Source organism: Mustela putorius, unplaced genomic scaffold (genome assembly GCF_011764305.1).
Source record: "Mustela putorius furo isolate JIRA1106 unplaced genomic scaffold, ASM1176430v1.1 tig00003909_pilon_pilon_pilon, whole genome shotgun sequence".
Taxonomy (NCBI): Eukaryota; Metazoa; Chordata; class Mammalia; order Carnivora; family Mustelidae; genus Mustela; species Mustela putorius.
The window spans coordinates 23,639,028-23,659,705 of NW_025422057.1; the positions used below are offsets into that span (position 1 = coordinate 23,639,028).

The 20,678-nt window shown below is 41.1% G+C and overlaps 1 protein-coding gene across 2 annotated transcripts in view; it reads right to left on the minus strand.

Annotated features, from left to right (window-relative positions):
• SORCS3 (sortilin related VPS10 domain containing receptor 3) overlaps positions 1-20,678 on the minus strand; it is a 586,410-nt gene that overhangs the window by 38,892 nt on the left and 526,840 nt on the right. For both annotated transcript variants that reach the window (XM_004749297.3, XM_013054566.2), the window contains exons 15-17: positions 14,961-15,078; positions 13,819-13,952; positions 2,823-2,936 (exon numbers count right to left, since the gene is read on the minus strand). In XM_004749297.3, the coding sequence (XP_004749354.2) occupies positions 2,823-2,936; positions 13,819-13,952; positions 14,961-15,078 (366 nt within the window). The remainder of the gene's footprint in view (positions 1-2,822; positions 2,937-13,818; positions 13,953-14,960; positions 15,079-20,678) is intronic.

The following is a 20,678-nucleotide window of genomic DNA, read 5'->3' on the forward strand; positions in this document are numbered from 1 at the left end:
GCAGCTCTTTAAACATTATTATTGATCCTACCTGGTGAGCCACGGATCAGATCAGTGTCTAAACCAGCCAAGAAAAATCAATGCCTGACTCACAGGTGCGTTGGAAGGAGGTGAAGCCACTGGACTAGCGGAGCAAGAAAAGCAGGTGTTCCTTTCTGTGAGGGAGGGCCTTGTTGGTATTTCCCTAAGGCCGTCTCCAGTTCTCTCTGTAGCTCAACAGCAGAGCAGCGAGAAGGTCAGACCCCTCACTCTGATTCATTGGGAAGCCTCTTCCTGCCTTCCCTCTACCCCCAGGACGTCAACCCATCCTTTCGTACATACTAGTCCTGGCTCCGGAGCTACTGGGCTATTTTATAGCCTCTTTTCTCTTCTTGCTAATATTTCACTTCCCACAAATGCCAGATCCGAAGCACGTTGCTCAGAGAAGTTATTAGCATGGGAAACCTCCCGACAAAGCACTGTAGCTTTTTAGAACAAGGGCCTCTTTGTGCATAGTGAGGACACATCACGTCACTTGACTACTGATCTGAGCATGGGAAATTGAGCCAATGGCTTGTCCACCATCCTGACCTGTAGGACGGACATTATTTCCACTATCTATAAGGTGTCATGTAATCAATCTTCTGGTAAACCCGCATAATATAAATGCACCACCACCATCATCATATCCCATCTTCTTTTACCCTATATGTCAGGAGTAATTAACCCAACCATCCACGTTGCCTTCTTCTGATAGCCCTTCAGTTGAAGGCAGACAAAACAAAATCTTTTATGAATGACATTTATCTTCCACTATACCTAATATTCTTCCTGATCCTTTCTCCACTTCCCACCCCCCAAAAACTGCTGAACTACCAGCCCTACATCTCTATCCCAAGATCTCAGGAGGATGTTAAGCAAATGTTGTGTGTAGTAACTGCCTCAGATAGAATTACAACATATCCCCTTGTAGATACATATTATTTTTAATTGCCTGCTGAACTCATAATGGGTCTAGAGCTGTGCTGTCCAATACACTAACCACTTTCTACTTGTGGCTACTGAGCACTTAAAATGTGGTTAGTCTTGCATGTTGAAATGATACTATCGTGAACATATCAGGTTAAAGAAAATATACTATTAAAATCAACTTTGCCTTTAAATTTTTTTTTAATGTAGCTACTAGAAAATTTTAAATTACATCTGTGGCTCATATTATAGTTCTTTTGGTCAGTACTACTCTACACCATCAAACTTCTGTGATCAACATATACTTTTTTGCTGACTTCTAGTCATTTACCAGATATTTAATTTTTACTTCTGGCAGGTATTTTGGTGGGTATCATATTCTAAAGCAAACTGGATATCCTCTACTCTTCTTCTTCAACCTCAATTGGCCAGCTGGTTGACAACTATAAGCCTATAGTCAACTATAGTTGACAACTATATAAGTAATATAAGCCAACATTTAAGCAAACTAGAGATGTGTGTAGATATTTGCAGTGAGTCTTTTGAAAAAATACAAACTGTCCTTCCTTTTAATCTCCCTGATTTATTTGGTTGACTATTTGGGATTTTACCTTATTTGGAGTTATACCTAAGTCACTTCAAACTGGGTATACCTAAACGTGTCACATGATCATAAGAGATGTTGAAATGTAATTTGGTGGCCTAGCTGACCACCTGTGCCCATCATATTCCTCTTCCTCAAAGTTCATAACACTATGTTTTCTGATACTGTATCTCTAAGTTCATGCTGCTGGATCTGTAATGTGAATGGCTTCAATGCCTGAACCCAACATTTACAATAAAATTACATTAAAAGTGCTTAAGCCCCAGCTCAAGGCCCAGCAACAGTCCCCTAGAACCAAATATTGAGCTAAAAATTCTTGGTGGTAGCTTACACCACTCAGTACATCTCTTCCATCGCTTTTTTTTTTTTTTAACCCTCTGAAGACATCACTTGAGTAGACAGTACCTACCAACCAATATTTTATAACCAGAGAAGGTAAAAGTACTGAGATGGTGAGTAACCGATGTGAAATGGCAGAATACCCATTGAAGGAGTTGAGGCTGGAGTCCAGAACACCTTTATCCTCTGCTACTCAAAAGAGTCGTCCCAGGACACCAATGATAACATTTCTGGAGCTTCTCAGAAATGAGGAATCTCAGTCCCAGCCCAGATCTACCAAATCAGAAGCTGCATTTTAACAAGACTACTGGGTGATTCATAGCACATTAAAATCTGAAAAATGCTGTCTCAGATCACCGATCCATTTTCCAACTCTCTTCCAGCAAAGGAGAGCAGAAGACAAGAAGTCTTTAAGGCAATATTTTTTCAAACACCTGAATAATTGTAAGTGAGCAGGAAGAGAAACACACACGTCATTGGGCCATTAAAGAAAGTGTGGGGCTTGATCTTCTTATCCCAGGGAGCCCTAGAATGGGACTTTTGAATTTTTAGTTTCAGTTTCTAGCACCAGCCAGGAAGAGCCTTAGTTCATCTATCCCTGGAGAGCCCTGTAATATGTGGCTACCACTTGTATTACTTTATTTCCCTCAGGGCCCCCAAAATAAGGTGGCATCTCTTTCCAGAAGAGAAGGCCTGACCAAAACCATAGCTATGGTCTGTCAGAGGCAAATGGAAAAATGCACTGAATATAGTAGTCAGAAATCTCTTCAGATATTTCCAAAAAAGGTAAAGAACTCCTCAGCCTTTCTCAGAAGCCCCTTGTAAACAAACTCTCTATACTCCAACTCGCTTCAACAGAAATGCTACCTTTAATGGCAATCTAGGGAAACAGAAGAATAGTGAATAGAGTTTCTTTAGGTGTTTTACTTACCCAGTGCTGTTTAGGTAGCTTTGACCAAGACTGCAGTCCTTTGATGGGGATGCTGGGTTGTACCAGAAAGCTGGGACACACTGGCTCTCTCCATGTCTCTCATAGCCATAGTCACTGTTCAGAAAATGAATATTGCTCACTGGTATAGACGCATAAATGCTAAAACACCCTCCCCCCCATACACAAACACAAATACATCCTACAGCCATCCAAAAAGCTGCAATGCATTTTTCAAATATTCCTGGCAAAGAGCAAATATTCAGACTTTGTGGATGGTGTTTTAGGTTTAGAAATAATCCTCAATCATTGGAAATTCAGTGTGCAGAAGTGTATTATCAAATGAAGATTCCAGGTTTAAAAAAGGTATTGATGTATATCCTATAGCAGGTACAGTGGCTGAAGTTGGGTATCAGGGATGCTAGAAGCTTAAAAGAATCTTCTGGATCACAGTAAAATTACTGACAGAAGTAAGTGATAATGACAACCAAGATGATTTTAAAGGTCAAGATTCATTTCTGGGTAAGATTCCACAGGTGTTATTCAAAAATTAATTTCACAGATTTTATTTTAACTTTTCCTACAAATTCTTCCTCAAACAAATATATACATTTGCATTCCTGTAAAACAAACAGCCATTCAAACTGTCTCAAATACATGTAACACAGCTCCCGTTTCCCTATAAGAACACCACAAAATCGCGGTTCTTTTCTGTGTTTTCATAAAAGCCTCGCTATAATAAAAAAGAAAGTCAGGTATGATTTCCCCTTCTTCCCTCCCATTTCAAAATGAAGAAGTAAGACCAGTGTAGAGAGGAGGGCCCCCATCTGAAATGCGAATGGTGTTTCCTTACTTCTTGGGAGTTTCATAAGGCTCCCAGATGCATAAATGTCAGGGTAGAAAAAGGTAATAAAGTAAGTATTATTGCTCTTGAAACCAACCAGAGGTCAGTGAGGGTAGCTTCACTTGGCAGGAGAATTCATGCTTCTAAGTTAAGCATCCAAGGGTTTCCTGAAACCCACAGGCCAGGCAGAACAGCCTGGACATTTGAATATTGATCCACTGAGTGTTAATGAAACATAAAACAGCAAGGAAAATCACTCTCTCCAGACCTACCCCTCCTTTCTTTTTCTGCTCCAATGTTCTTTGAGCCAAGATTTAATTAAAGCCCAATGAAAATGGAGGCAAATTTTGGTCTATGTGTGTGACTAGGGTAGGAAAGGAAAGGAGATAGGAATACAAGTTCAAGTCCATGTTTATTTATTACTCAATATGTGCACTGTCCTGGGAAAGAAGTGCAACTGTCCTTGCCCTCAAGGACTTCAAGTCTTTGGGGAGAGGGATACAACATGCCTCATATCCAACCAAAGGACATACAGCAGGAAGCAGAACATGGTGATACAGTATGAAGTGGTACCAACAAGAAGCACCAACTCACTGATGAGATTATTATATAAAATGTCCTCCCAGCGTCACTACATTCTACCTCCTCACCATCTTCCTCCACACCAGACACCCACCTGAACAATCGAGGCCAACTTTTCAACCCTCTTTGCCTCTGCATTTTTAGTCTCTGGCCTTGAAGCACTCTACCTTGTCTGTGTCTGGAAGTTTGCTAAGTATCATTCTTCAATATCTAGGTCAGATGAGGCCTTCCCTGATTTCCCAGACAAAATATTTGTGACCATAGCATGTTGGAAACATTGAAGCTACAGAGACCTCTGTTCATTTTGTTTGCCCATGTGAGAGTTCAGAACAGTACTTAGGATGTTGGGGTGCTAAATATTTACTGAGTGAATGAATACTCCAATTATGCTTAAAAGTAATCACACTAATTATGCCTCTGCATTGGGTCTATCTCTGCAGGCAGATATGAGCCCATAGTTGACCTTCTAGCGTGGACCAGAGAAAGCATCCCAAGTGTGCTACAGAGGCCTGGGCTAGAACGGTAGCAGGCAAGACCATTAATCTCAAGACCGTATCTCAAGATATGGCATGTTTATATGAAACTGGAAGAAAAGAAGAAAGGGAGAGGTCTGTCAAGCAAATCTTTTGCCGTGCGTCCTGATCAATGATTAGAGATCTCCCAACTGGCAAGTTCACTGGGGACTTTGTAGTAGCTTGTAACTGCTCATGAGAATGGACTTAAAAGTTCAGGAATTTTGCAAGATCATTGATGGTTGTTAAACACAGCCAGTATCAAAACTTAAGTTACTTCACTCTGACCCTCTCCCTTCTCATGCTGTTTCTCTCTCTCTCTCTCTCTCTCTCTCTCTCAAATAAGTAAATAAATTAAATATTTTTGAGAAAAGGTGGTGGGGGGCGCACCTGGGTGACTCAGTTGTTTAAGTGTGTGCCAAAGGCTCAGGTCATGATCCTGGAGTCCTAGAACCAAGTCCCATATGGGGCTCCCACTCAGCAGGGAGCCTGCTTCTCCCTCTGACCCTCTCCCCTCTCATGCTGATTCTCACTCTCTCTCTCTCAAATAATAACTAAAATCTTAAAAAAAAAACTTAAAAGTTATTTCAAATTTTAAATAAATTATATTTGTAAGGTAGTGAACACACAGATGCCTCATGATTTTGCTACATTTATTATTATAAAAATATTGTTATATATAAAACATTATGTATTATTATTTTACCTATGCTCCTGAGGTTATTTACATTTATGTGCCTGTATGGTAGAAATACTATATAATGTTGTGCTACTGGACATCTCTTCTCAATTCTGTATTCACTAATGTTACATTGGTGTCTCAAAATCAGCCACATTTGGGGATACTTATAACAATCAGCAAATGCTACTAATGAGGGCTTACTTATTTATTTGTTCTAAGAGAGCTGGTGGTTAAATATTTACCAGCACAGCACTGAATATCTGATTTCTAAACATTGCTTATCTGTAGCAACGTTTGGGCTGTGGTGTTATCTGCACTGCTTCCAGAAAATTCCCCAGTTGCTCTATGAGCTAAAGCCATTGAATGTTCTGCTAACCCTAAGAAATATTAGTAACCTTTGAAGGAAGGGTGCCCTCCTAAACAGCTTTGGGAAGAAGAGAAATGTCTTAATGCTCCTTCCTAAATGTAACCATCTTAAGCAGTTCTGTTCAGCTCTGCTACCTGTTAGGGATGCAGTAATTTAAAAAGGTGCATCAGGCATGCTGTTTAGCCCCAAAGAGAAAAAGCAACTCATTAATATTTAATAACATTAACAGAAACATCACTGGCTGCCCCTGAGCTGTGGATTTCTTCATTAACTTCTGCTAAATGTATATTAAAATCTCATACTGCCCAACCTACCCCCCAGCTCTAGAGTTTGCATGATTTCAACAAATAAGCAGTTCCAGCTGCTGCTCCAACTTCCTGGGGAAAAGGTGTTTTTCTGTTGAATTGTGACATTTGGAAAGAATGTGCCAGAAAGTCTGATTTGCCTCAGGGAAGTATGCTGCCACAGCTTCTGCAAACACATAAGCAGTTTCCTTCCAGAAATAAGTCACCTCTGCATCTTTCTTGACTATAAAAGGGTTTAGAACTTCTAAAAAATTAGGAGGGAACGTGTCCATTTCCAGGAGATGTATGTCCTTCAAATCCCGTTCAGGGAAAAACCTTAGACGGTCTAAAGAAGGAACAGAAAACTTCAGAAATCACAAAACTTCTGCATATCAGAACTGGGAGCCACGCAGGTATTCCTTGGTCCTGATCCTCTTAGTTGGTAGGTTGGAAGGGAGAAGCAAAAGACAGGTGATATGTTCAAGATTGTACACCGCTGACAATGGCACATGGAGGTGATAATGGAGACTCCCAACCCTCGAAAAACATTTGTACACACTCATGGAGCACCCACTTAATAAAGGAGGACGTGGTCCCTGGGAAAGACATTCTGAGACTCTTTGAGGCCGCCCAGAAGTCATGGTTTCTTCTGGCCCACCTCCTGGGGCTGTCCTACTCTCAGACCATGCGCAGCCCTATCACTGCTTCACTGACCCCCAGTTCCTCCATTCTCCCATTTGGCAGTTGAGATTCCAGGAATAGTCATCCTCGGGTGTTTCTGTCTCATTTTGGGAGACAGGATCGCCTGCTGGTTTGGGATTGGACAGATAGAAATTTTTGGCAGGTGCAGAGTGAACACTCAACAAACTGGAGCAACCCCCAAAAAAACATCAGCACAAACAATGGAATAATAATGAACATCATCAGCATTTCACTAGGGCATAAGCCTAATACAGGCATAGAGAAAGATGATTACATCCATACTATTTCAGAAACTGTTTGAATAACCCAACAAACACCCCTCAGATATTTCTCCTTATCAAACCCCATGCTGGCCATCTTTCCCCATCCATCTACTCATCAACAACTCAACCCTCAACTCATTCCTCTACTCAACAGTCTCATACATCTGCATTTTCTGAGGTGCTGCCCTTATTCCTTATACTTGACAGCAAGTCTACACATAACCTGCTACAGGAAGGCTTCCACCATTACTCCAGTCTTCAACACTCTTTGCTTGCATCATCTTTGGCACTAACAGGTAGGACCAGTGCTGTCTGAAAGAACCACCTCTTCTACATCTATGCTATCCAGTATGGTAGCCACTAGCCACATGTGAGCACTAAATACCAAATGTGGTTAGTGCAACTGAAGAATGGAATGTTTAATTTTATTTCATTTTAATGCAAATAACTACATGTGACTGGTGACTACTACATTAGACAGGATTGGCCTGGATTATAGAATTTAGTACCTAGTTATATCATTATTAGCTGTTATGTTTTCTTTGAGTTCAAAATTCTGGTTCATCTTTGCCTTTTCTACAATACTCGTCTACAGAAAAAACATATAATTGGGCTCTATATGCAGAATACTTGCTGTTGGATGGATTTCAGACACATCTGCACTTATGGACAATAGCATTCCCTTATCTCTTCCCCCTCTTTTCTGCATTACCACAGGATAAACTCACTATGTGGATCTGGAACCATACTGCCCATGGAAGGAAACACCAAGACTTAGGACTCTTGGGGTCAGAATATTACGATTTTGAAGGAGTTACTTAACCTCTCTGTGTCTCCAAGTCTTTATCTATAAAAGGCCTACCATAACAGACTCTCCTTCCTGAGGCTGGTTGAGAAGATTAAGTAAGATAATCCATCTAAAGGACTTGGTGCATAGTAGGTATTGAGCAAGAGTTACTGCTGAGTGAGTGGTTGGATGAATAAGAAAAAGGAATGACTAGGCATAATTTCTGGTTCAACCTGGTTCTTGCTGAAGAAAGGTATTTGCCTCTCTCAGAAGGCAGCTCCTTTCTAGGAGCTTCATATGACTTCAGAGCAGGACCCTTAAACTCCTTTTTCTGACTACCCGCTAGTCCTTGACAAACTTAATTCTCAGGGCAGATTTATCCCTGGCTCTTCACCAGAGCCACAATGGAAGTGGCACTCTAGAATAAGCATGAAGCTGCTGACCAGAAACATCACTATTCATGCAAAAGTCATGCTTATTTCTGACATGCACTCTGGGTAGAAGAGTGCATGTTATCCTACAAATAAAGGCTTTTGAGAATCTATGCAACTTCCATCTTCAAAAAAAGAAAGATATCCTCCCTTTCTGGATCCCAGGATATACTCTTGAACTTTTCCACCAAAATGAAGACATTTACTCCATCCTTCTCATCCTCTCCTCCTACCTCCATCCATCTGATTAAAGTAGGTTACTCCCTCTCCCTGCTGTCCCTGACACCTAAAAGTTGCTTGAACCAATCAAAGGAACATGACCTGATTTGGCTTAGGCAAACAAGTAGGTAGATTGTGCGTCATAATTACTTACACTAACTGAGCCAGGCTTTTTCAGATTCTTTAGCTAATAATACTTTCTAGTAGGAAGGACCACTGAAAAGGACACAAGGCTATGAGATTGTTGCTAGGCACCGATTTCCAGCAAGGACACTGGAGACAAACAAACGATATTTGATGGAAAAACTGTATTATTAAATCAATACCTATACTTATTGACGTTCACTTAAAAACAAAACAATCTCAAATATTCAGTTCTATTGTCTATAAAAACCACTATAGAAAGGCAACAGAAACTTCAGAAATGAAACTGTCTCTTCCATACTCAAAAGTAGTGCAAAAATATTCTTTAGGTCACATGATTATTTTTTGCTCTTACTCGCAGATTCTGACCACTAACCCAGCCTCAAGTCTTGTATGTTTGTTTATCCTACCTTCAACTCAAGTGGTTCTTTTTTGTTATTATTATTCAAGTAAAACTAACACAGTGTTCTATTAGTTTCAGGTACACAATATAATGATTCAATTGTATATACTTCTCAGAGCTCAACAAGATAAGTGTACTCTTAATCCCCATCATCTATTTCACTCATCCCCCCACCAACCTCCCCTCTGGCAATCACCAGTTTTTTTCTATTTTTAGGAGTCCTTTTGCCTTTTTTTTTTTCTTGTTTGTTCATTGTTTTGTTTCTTAGATTCCACATATGAGTGAAATCACATGGTATCTGTCTTCTTCTGACTGACTTATTTCACTTAGCATTATACTTTCTAGGTCCATCCATGTTGTAACTGGCAAGATTTTATTCTTTTTTATGGCTGAGTAATAGTCTGTTATAAATATAGATATCCTTTATCTATCTATATAGACAGAGATATATAGGTCTAGATATATCCCATATCCCATATATATCCTCTATCTTCTCTATCCATTCAGCTATTGATGGCCATATCTCAGCTGCTTCTATAATTTGGCTATTGTAAATAATGCTGTAATAAACATAGGGGTGTGTGTATATATATATATATATATTTTCAATTAGTGTTTCTATCTGTTTTCTTCAGTTATATATCCAGTAGTGAAATTATTGGATCATATAGTAATTCTATTTTTTTTAAGACTTTATTTATCTGACAGATGAAGATCACAGGCAGGCAGAGTGGCAGGCAGAGAGATGGGGGGAAGCAGGCTCCCCGCTGAGCAGAGAGCCCTATGCGGGCCTCGATCCCAGGACTCTGGGGCCATGACCTGAGCCAAAGGCAGAGGCTTTAACCCACTGAGCCACCCAGGTGCCCCGGTAATTCTATTTTAAAAATTTCTTTAGGAACCTCCATATTCTCTTCTACATTCATGAGATACAATTGACAGTAGAAAGACTACCTACCACATAATACTTCAAATACCACCTCCCCTCAAAATTCTATAAAGTCTTCTTGAACACCATATGCCTATTAGAATTTCAGTACCAATGGTCAAAACTACTTTATCTGAGATTGTGTTAAAGTTAACAGGACATTCCAGATTAACTTGTATCAACAGCAGTTAACCTAAGTCATTTGAGGATGAATTTTAACTTTAGAATAACTAAACTTTGGGAACTGTTTCCTCTGAAACATAGGTGACTCTAATAACAAAGACTTGTTTGATTTCTTAAGAAATAGTATGATATATGGGAGAGAACATAGGATTAGCTAGACTTGCATTCAAACTCCAGATTTCTCTGTTAGGTGATCTTAGCCAAGTAACTTTCATTCCAGATGCTCTTTTTCTTCTCATTAAAATGCCATAGTAGCAATGTTGATATTCCAGAGTGTTGGGTCCAGTTGGTACCTCTACCAATACAAGTATGAGAACCAAAGAGTACCTTGCAAAGCCTTTTTATTTTTTCCTACTTCACTCACAGATGCATTCTTTTTTTAAACAAAAGATTTTATTTATTTGACACAGAGAGAGATAGAGAGCGCACAAGCAGGGGGAACAGCAGACGGAGAAGGAGAAGCAGACTCCCTGATGAGCAAGGAACCCAAGGTGGGGCTTGATCCCAGGACCCTGGGACCATGACCTGAGCCAAAGGCGGATGCTTAACCAAGTGAGCCACCAGGCACTCCTCACAGATGCATTCTGATAGCAGTTCCCAAGGAAGAACTCAAAAATATTTTAAGCAATGCCGCCAATAATGAGTGAATAGATGACACCCAAAGGTACTACTTTGTAGACAGGACTCATTTGGATCTATAAGCTCTGGTTTACTTGGTAAAAATACCATGGGGACCACTTAACTCTGGGATACAAGATTAACAACAGCAGCAACAACAGCTACCATATGGATGTTTACACCACTAGGAGGGACCCCTTACCTACATTAATGATGTAGATTAATTCACTGACTCCTCCCTAGCAACCAGTGAGATCCCTAGCAACCAGTAGGATACAAGATCTGTATTTGTACTTTACAGCCAAGAAGGCGAAATCATAGAGATTAAGAAAATTTCCCAAGGTCAAAAACTGTGAATATCAGAGCTGGGATTTTTTTTTTTTTCCAGACTAGTAAATGCTAATGGAACTCCTGAAAAAAAAAAGAATATGTTACAATTCTTCTTTCTCCATTCTGGGGTTTCCCAACAGTAGGTGAGAATCTATTACAGCTCAGAGAGACACAGGAGAAAACGTAGCTAGGCATGTGAAGACAGTGTGCCTCCAGGAGGCACAGGGACAGAAGGGACACAAGGAAGACTGAAACTCATATTCTGAATATTCAAGCTGACATCCATATGTCATGCAGCATAATTAGCAGGAACCTACTGTGTATATTGCTATGACAATTTTGCTGGATTGTGGTTAATAATTGAAAATTAGTCTTCCCAAGTGTGAAAACATCCTCTGTCTCCAAAGGGTCAGAAGTGTCAGATAGGACGCTGACATTCAAATTCAATTCCATTTAGCGTATCCCATTGGAATGATTCTCAGTGAGGTCAAGCTTTCGAAGGCATGAGTTCAGGGATTAAGTGTGGCTAGGGAGCAGCCACAGTCTTCTAGCTGGCTCGCAGTGCCCAGTTATGACCCTGGTAGAAAGTGGGGAACCACGGATGGCTTCCAGCACAAAGCAAGCTTCAGAAACAGGCTGGATGAGGTTGCTGGGTAGGAGTAGCTGTTCTGCACCCATCTGGATTTACTTCTGCCGTTCAGCACCAGAAAAGCCCAAATGCAACTCTGTCACTGCCCTTCTCTGTTTATATACTGATGCCTAAGCCCTTAGCTTTGTCTTTTAACCTGGAACTGTTTATGGAAATATCCAGATTGAATTTAAACTTCTGACTATGATGTAGAGGAGGAATTCACCCAGCTGGGATCAGAGTGGGATCACCAAGGGGATCACCCATGCCCAGACTTGGGACATTTGTTGACTCTCCTAAAAGGAGCAACATTTAGGAACATGGTGCAACTATTTCATCTACTATGGGTGAGTCGAGAGTCCCCGCCCTCATGGCACATGCATTCTGTCAGGGGAAGGCAGGTGATAATAAAGCAATCAGGAAGCATGATCATTCCACATGATGATTACCACGGAGACCATGAAATCGGGGGAGGTGTCAGAGTGACAGGGTGTAGGTGAGACCAGGTGGTCTCAGACAGCATTTCTGAAAATGGTGAGTGCTGGGAAGTGTGGAAGCCTGATGATTCACAGACCTTTACCCCTGGGCCAAATAATACATTATATGTTAATAAAAATAATTTATAAATTTAAAAAAAAAGCATTTCTGAAGCTGATATTTTTGTTGAGATGTGAGCTATCCAGCGGCACCAGTCTTGCTGAGATCTGGAAGAATTCCTTACAGTTGCTGTCGTCTCTGCTAGCAATGAGCCTGGATTAATTAAGATACAGAAAGAAGATGGTAATGTGGCTGCGAAATGGTGAATGAGGGGAGAATGGTAAGAAATTAAGGCACAATGATAGCAGGCCACATCAGCTAGAGTGGAGCAAGGCAAGGAAGGAAGATGGCATGATATTTTAAGCAAGAGTGGAAGCCACTGGAATGTTTTAAGTGTAGGAGTGATAATATCTGATTTGGGTTTCTACAGTCTAATTTTGGTTGCTGTGAGGAGGAGAGGTTTTAGGGCAATGAGGGTGGAAACAGAGACCACAGACTGCTGCAGTGTCCAGGTTGCAGTAGATATGGCCAGAGGAGCTTTGGGTTAAAATATGTTCTGGAGGGATGCCTTGGTGGCAGGGGGGGGCTCAGTCAGTTAAATGTCTGACTCTTGGTTTTGGCTCAGGTCATGACCTCAGGACTGTGGGATCAAGCCCCACCTTGGGCTCCACGCTCAGCAGGGTGCCTACTGGAGATTCTCTCTCCTTTTCCATGTCCCTTCTACCCCTTGCCCCTGCCCACACTCTCTCTTACAAGTAAATAAATAAATACGAATGAATGAATGAATGAATGTGTTCTAGACATAAAGACTCACAAGGACTTGCAGATGGCCTAAACCTGAGGGTAAGGGAAAAATCAAGCTCTCCTGGGATCTTGATTTTATCAACTGCGTGTTTTGTAGAGTTTGGGAAACCGGTCCAAACAAGAGCTGAAAAACTGCTCCCAATAGTAAACGTTCAGGAAGATCTCGCCCTGGGCCACACCGAGTCTGAAATCTCTACTAGCAAATTCCAGGGGACATGGTGACTGAGTACGAACATGAACACACATGTCTCCATCCTAGAGGTCAGTGAGGTCAGAGCTGGAGGTAAATTTGGAAATTTGTGAATCTTTGGTTAGTACGTGCGATTTAGTTGGTCTTTATGGTTGTCATTAGAGGGGAAAATGATGAAAAGAGAGAGTGTTCCTGTGGAAAAATCACTGTTTGAGCTAATGTGTCTGGAGGTAGCTGTCTGCGGCAGCCCTCAGAACTCTGTCAGTGCCCCACCCAACCTCTCTGGTACTTTCCCAGAGCTGCTAACTGAAAATGAGAAGGATCCCTTGGACATGCTGCTCTTATAGAACAGTGAGCATCTCTGTGAAAATGTCTCCTTCTGTCTTCCTTCCAGGGATGTGGACTTCTTGTCTGACCCAGGAACTGGAGCCATCAGACCCACAGGCCGGCAAACACACCTCTCACCTTTGGGTCATGACTTTCTCCCAAACCTCCATCCTCATCTCCATCCCGCAACAAGTTAATGTCTGGCTGAAACTGACAATGAGATGCCAAGAGACTCACCATTCAAAGTCCCAGTCGGCACAGACACAGGGTTCTGAGACCACCGTCCCTGAGGAATCTCGGCCCAGGGCACACTGAGCTCCTGGCTTGCGTTTCTTGAATATTTTCCTTTCTCCCATGACACAGGGCTCCCCCTTGGAAAGAAAGTCCATAGTGAGAGAGGCAGGAAAACACAAAGGAGATGACATAAACCAGCTTCTCTATAAGAAACATTAGCCTTTTAATTCTCTTTTAGTTACACCGTGTAGCAATCTCTTTCCCAGTAACCATTTAGGAGTCTCAAGGGCAAAGGGGCCAGTCTTTTACTACCACACAAGAGGAAGACCATGGAGCTGTCCCATCACTACCCTTCACCCGACCTAGCCAATGATGCTACTTCCTCTTGTTTCTTTTCCACCTTCAGAGAGAATGCAAAGGTTCTAAGCCATCCTCACAGATCTCCAAATTACCTAAATGACCTCAGCATAAATTCTAGTGGAAAAGAACCTACTTCCAGCATAGTTTTTACACCATCTTCAGAGTAAAATTAAAGCTGGTCCCAAAAGTTCCCTCTCTCTGATAAACAACCATGCCCAAGTCCTTATTTCTAAGCAAGTGCAAAAAGAGGAGAAGTTGGTACCAATTACATGAACCTGATTGTTCTGAGAATGTAGGATTCTGCTTATGTTGCATAGCTACAAATATCTGCTACTCCTAGAGCTACTCACTTCCATCCCTCACCCTTTCTCTGTGGTCTTGTTTCCAGTGCTTCAGGGACTCTTACAGGGGCTGGCCTAACAGATGTTCTCACCGTCTCCACTGAAAGATGAGATGGTGAAACTACTAGAAGGTCTCCCAGCTGTCCGGGCTTATTTCTCCACAGATAGAGCTAAAGCCCCAGCTTATCATTGTCACCTCACTCCTAGGTGATTTGGTGACTGCAATGGGTCGATGGGGATCCAAGGGTGAAAAGGGGTCCTGAAATACCATCTGTCTATGCTGGACCTGGATATGTGGACTCCAACCCTTCCCCCCAAATCTACTATTATCTTTGGATGGCTCGCTACTTTCCACCTCCGAATAGGAAGGCCCAGAAATGACCAAACAGGGCTTGTAGTAGCTCTTCCCCCTAGAAGCCAGTGTGCCCCTGCCCTCTGGTGTACCTGATTGAGCAGGTGCCAGGTCTGATAGTCCTCCTTAGTGCACCGCCGGCTGAAGATAGATTTGTAGTCCACTTTCACCAACTGCCATTCAGAACGGAGGCTGAAGTGGCCAAAAACTCTAAGTGTTTAGGGGAGGCATGGGAGAGACAAGCAGAGAGAGCCTCCTAGTCAGTCACTAATGCACAAAGACTAGAGGGAGAGAGAATTGTATTGCAGTCTGGATTCAACAGGTTCTTCCAAAACGAGGTCTTTGAGGGTCACTGAGGACAAAGCGCACCATTTTATAACTCTAGCCAAATGACATGGTATTCACAGAGAGTTTAAAACTGGCCATTTGTTCAATTGCAAAAGTAATATATGTGCTTTATAAGAAGCACAGAAAAATATGAAGGAAAACATAGAAAGATATGAAGGAAAAAATTCACCCAATAGCTCAAAATTTTCTACCCAGATAGAACCATTGTGCATAATTTGACATGTAGCCTTTTTTTTTCTCCTTAATGCAAGCACAGGTGTTTTATCTACTATGTCTACTAACAGGGACTCAAGTTTTCATTTGCAAAGTAAATTGTACATATGTACGTTGGAGGGGGGTGAGTTAGCTAATCTCAAGCATGGATACCAGTTCCAAAATTCTGACTAGATCTAAGTGTGTTTTAGTTAAAATCCCCAATGCTTAATTCACATGAATATCACTCCTTCCCCCTTCCCTGGAAAATCATAGTAGCCTCGTGAAAGGATCTCATATTTATGTATGGTAAAGAAGCATACCATCTGTGTGACTTAGACGATCAATACTGCCCTTTTCAAAGCCCAGAAGTTGATAGCCCTGTACATATGAATGATCAATTGTTTCTAGAAAAATAGAAAAAAGACTGATCATCTGTATTCCACTCGGGTGGCACGTCTTATAATTACGGCACAAGACATCTATCATAGTGCTATGAAGGGGAGACCAATCACTCTGGGAATCTGAACCAACAGGAGCCTTTTAGGGCATTGGACGGCTTCCATGTGAGCAAATCTTAATCACACTCTCAGTCCTAGATTCTCTTCTCCCCACAGCCAGATGTTCCTACAGTGACACCTAAGAGACTAACTCTCCTCAAGGGACAGCCCCTGCTGCTATCTGAAGGATGAGCTCAGTCACTTTGGGAGGGGTAAGAGTGGACTAAAACTGTGAAATGGACAAATAAATAGGATCGTTTAGCTTACATTAAACCTTGGGAAATGCCTTTAATGTTTTATCAGTTTAGAAGTTAAATACAATTTTTCAGAGTTTTGTCTAAAAGATTAAACAGGCTTTGAGGTGAATAAGTCATGGGGATAAAAGGCACAGCAGAGGAAATACAGTCGAGGATACCATAATCACGTAGCATGGTGACAGATGGTAGCGTACCGTACGGGGACGCTGAATCACTATGTCATACACCTGAAACTAGCGCAAACTGTGTGCCAACTATTCTAAAAGAACAAAACCAAAAACACATGGTCTTTATAAGAATCTTAGCTCAGCACTGAGTAGCAGAGGCCATGGGGCTAGAGTATCATGGGTTTTGTGGCCAATATCGTGTGAAGCAGAGTGAATGTAAGCACCCCCTCCCTGGGTTCTCTCTGTTCTTCATTCGTGCTGTATCCAGTGGTCTCCAAATCCAATACATCCATGCCAGGTCACCACTGAAGTACTTTCACCTGTGAGTCTCAATTCATTTCATGAAGATGACAGGAGTCAATGCCTTTTAAGTCTCTAACAAAGCAGTTATACCTTAAAAATTTCTACTTGTTTGAAGAGAGAGTTATTTTATTGAAAGATCATCAGAAGAAACAAACAAACAAACAAACAAACAAACAAAAACGGGGAGGAGACTTGGATGAATGTCTTCTTCTGTCTTTATCCAGCCCATCCTACCACATCCAAATGCCTCCTCCTCTAGTAAGTCTTCCCTGGTTGGTATACTCTGAGTAGAAGAATATTAGTGATGCCAAGCCAAACACTTTCACCTACTCCAAATAGTTTACAGTTAAATTTCATGGATCACAAAATACATCATGTCCAATTAATCCTGTTCCTTTCTATGAAAGGATTACTAGGCAGACAGAAGAAGGAAATATGAGGCACATGATTTACCTAGATATCAGCAAGGCATCTGACATGGTTTGCCATAATAGTCTTAAAGAAAAGATGAAAAAATATGAGCCAGGTGCCAGTAAAATTATGTGGCTGAACGGTACCTAATTAAAGCATTACAATCAACCAGGAGGGAAGGCGTGAGTAGTCAGCTACAAGATTCTGCTGTCTGCTCTTTCCGGTTCGTCATTTTTATTACTGACTTGAAGACATGAAAATAATGGTCATCATTGGAAATCACATTTTCTGATGACACAAAGCTGGAAGAAACAGTCAATATGCTTCATGGCAGAATCAGGACACAGAAAGATCTTGACAGACTGAAGAGAGAGGCTGAATTGAATAACATGTGGAGTCACAGAGAGAGATGTCAGGTCCTCCCTCTGGCAACTACATAAGTATTGAATAAAGGAAACAATAATGTTTGATGCAACTCAGGTTAAATAATAATAATAATAATAATAAATGATAACAACAATAATAATAATGATAATGTGGCAGCTTAAGGTTTTTCATACATAATGTGATTAATATAAGTAAATAATTCAGAGAAACCATAAATATTTAAGATGATCTTAGAATGCATTAATTACTACATTTTTTATATTACCAAGAATGAAACAGGCAATATCCAGGTTGATTTTATATTAACTAGATCGCAAAAAAAAAAAATGGTAGTTAGTTTTGGATGTTACCATTCAATCTTCTGAAATCTTAAATAAAAATATGCATTTATTGGCCCATGTGTACTTATAATGGAGAAATTACATCTATTTTATCAGATTTTCAAAGGAGTTCATAGTTCCTTAAGCTTAAGGACCACTGAAAAGAGAGTACTGGATTGCAGAGTGGCTCTTCCAAGGGACATGAGCATGTTCTATTCCCTGTAAACTGTGACTGTGACCTCATCTGGACCTTTGCAGACATAAGTTAAAGATCTTGAGATGAAATCATCCTAGATTATCAAGGTGGGCCCTAAGGATAAGCATCCTTGTAAGTGATACAAAGAAGGTGACACACAGAGAGAAGGAGGCCATGCGAAGAAGAAGCGAAGACTGGAGTTCTGTGACCACAAGCCGAGGAACACCTGGAACCCCCAAAAGATGGATGAAGCAGAGGACCTCTTCCCTTCCCTCTAGAGGCAGTGCTGCCTTACTGCCACTTCGATCTTGGACTCTGGCCTTCAGAACTGGTAGAAAATTAATTTCTAGTTGTTCAGCTACCTAATTTGTGGTGATTTGTTACAGCAGCCACAGGAAGTTCGTACATATGGTGATATGATCCAAGACCACTTTTCATCTACCTAGCTATGGAGTGGTGTGAAAACACTGGTCAGTTAACCAGGAGATGACACAGGAAGGGGCAGGGGAAGGAAGACCAACAAGGGGGCACCCTGGGGAGATCGCTTAAATATAAAAAACTAACAAAATGGAAAATTGCAAACATTTACAAAAAGTGAGAGAGCTTTCAAATGGACAAAATTGCCCACAGAGGAAAGGAATGCTCAAGACTGAATAAACACAGAACCTCAAACTCAGGCTTATCTATTTCCCAGGGCTGCTACTGAGCAGAATGCAAGTGTCCTTCAGGGGCCCAGCCTCACTGACCCAGACCCTCTATGGATGTCCATGATGTTGGTCTTCCCAACTCTGTTTCTGCGCTCAGAGAGCTCATTTCAGAACTGAACACAAAAATGGGGGCCCAGTTAGGACATGTGTAATCTAGTCTCTTCTCTCCTGCAGTCTTGTCAGGCACATCCTTTCATCTAGATCTCTTTGGCGTCTATCCCGGATGTCCTTACATGGTGTTTCCCAGGCCTTTCCCCAAATTGTAAATTGATACGCTAATATTTTTACTTGGGTGAGTGCTCATCTGCTCCTCCATGTGATCACTTTCACATGCCATTTAAATATCTAGCGTTAGGATTATGAGCTTTGCTCATTTTTGCATTGGACCCCAAGTATGGTCAGGAAGACCTGCTAAAACCCCTTGGCAACTTTCAGACATTAATGTACTCCCCATCTCTCCATCCATGATCAATTCTGGGAAGAAAAATGTTCATCATGGGTCCTCTCCTGCAGGAGACAGGCAAATGATACACGGTCTCTCTTTTGCATTTATCTGGCTTCCCTAATTCTGCCCAATACACATTCATTCACAGCTCTTCTGATTAGAGCCCATGGAAACCAAGGAAAGACAGAAATGCAGCAAACTTAGCAGGAGATAAAAATAAGGATAAAAATAAAAAATTAAAAAAAAATAAGGATTAATTTAAATTCAAGCATTTCTTGTCCCTTTTCATAACTACTCTTAGAACAGATGTTAACATTCACAATAGGATTTGTCAAAGTGAGAACCCAGCAGAGAAACCAAGGTGACCATCACTATGTCCTCATTTTGGGTTGATAAGCACCTACAAGGTGGATTAGGGATAGAGAAAGCCCAGACTACTTCTGATTAATAATAAAAGAATTTCCCAAATAATAGTTTCTTGCCCATTGGAAATGTTTCTCTAAAGTTACAAAGCTCATTGCCAATAAAGTAGGCACAGCATACTCCTCTCATTCATGGTACGCTTTGGGGGAGTACTGTGGTTTATACATCAGTTTAATACAAAACCCAAGAGAGGCAGGGTGGAGGAACCAAAGACATGGAATATCTCTAAAAGGATAATATAATTCCCAAATCAGATGCTACTTCTTTCAGAAAGTTTTCTGTGACTGTTCCAGCAACAACAGCTCTTTCCTCAGAAGCTCAAATAGTCCTAATATGTCTCTACCAGAGATTCTCCACTGTCTGCATGGGAATCACCTAGAGGGCTTGTTAAATACAGATCATCTCATACACAGACTTGTATGTTTCGAGTGCCTGATTATTTGCCTTTCTAAAAACTCCCTGGGTGATGCCCATGCTGGTCCCAGGACCAACCTTAAGAAACACACCTCTAGAACACTTACCTAGAATTTAATTCTATCTTTGGTCTAGTTTATTTCAACCAATTAGAAAGCTCCTTAAGGCTGGCAATGCTCCTTTACTTCTTTGTATGCCATATGGCCTTTCAATGGTAGATGCTTGACAAAGAATGGTAATTGTTTATTGAGGAACAAGGAATTTGAGAGTGTGGTTTCATTCTCAAGTCTTTGGCAAAAAAAGGTAATTTCCAGTATGCCCCAATCCACTATCTTCCATAGTTCCACTTCCTTGCAATTACTGAGATAAACTATTTTCAGCCTCTTCTATGGAAATGCATTCCTAGACCCCCATCTTAACTTGAAGTGTATTTTCACTAACATAACAAAATCCTATCATGTGAGATAATGTATGGGAAATCTTGAAAATTCCAATGGACAACAAATGTTCATTACCATCACCAGCATATTGCTGGAACTCCCCCACACTCATAACCAAGGCCCTGCTCATCAAGAGCTTTTGATAGGTTTGGGCTCAATATCCTTTTTTCAAGGTATGTGTTAACCTCAAATGCAGGGCTTTGTGGTGTGTGTGTGTGTGTGTGTGAATGTGTGTGTGTGTGCGCGCGTGCGTGGGCGCATGTGTGATATTTGATACAGAGCCTAGGAGAAAGTAGATAC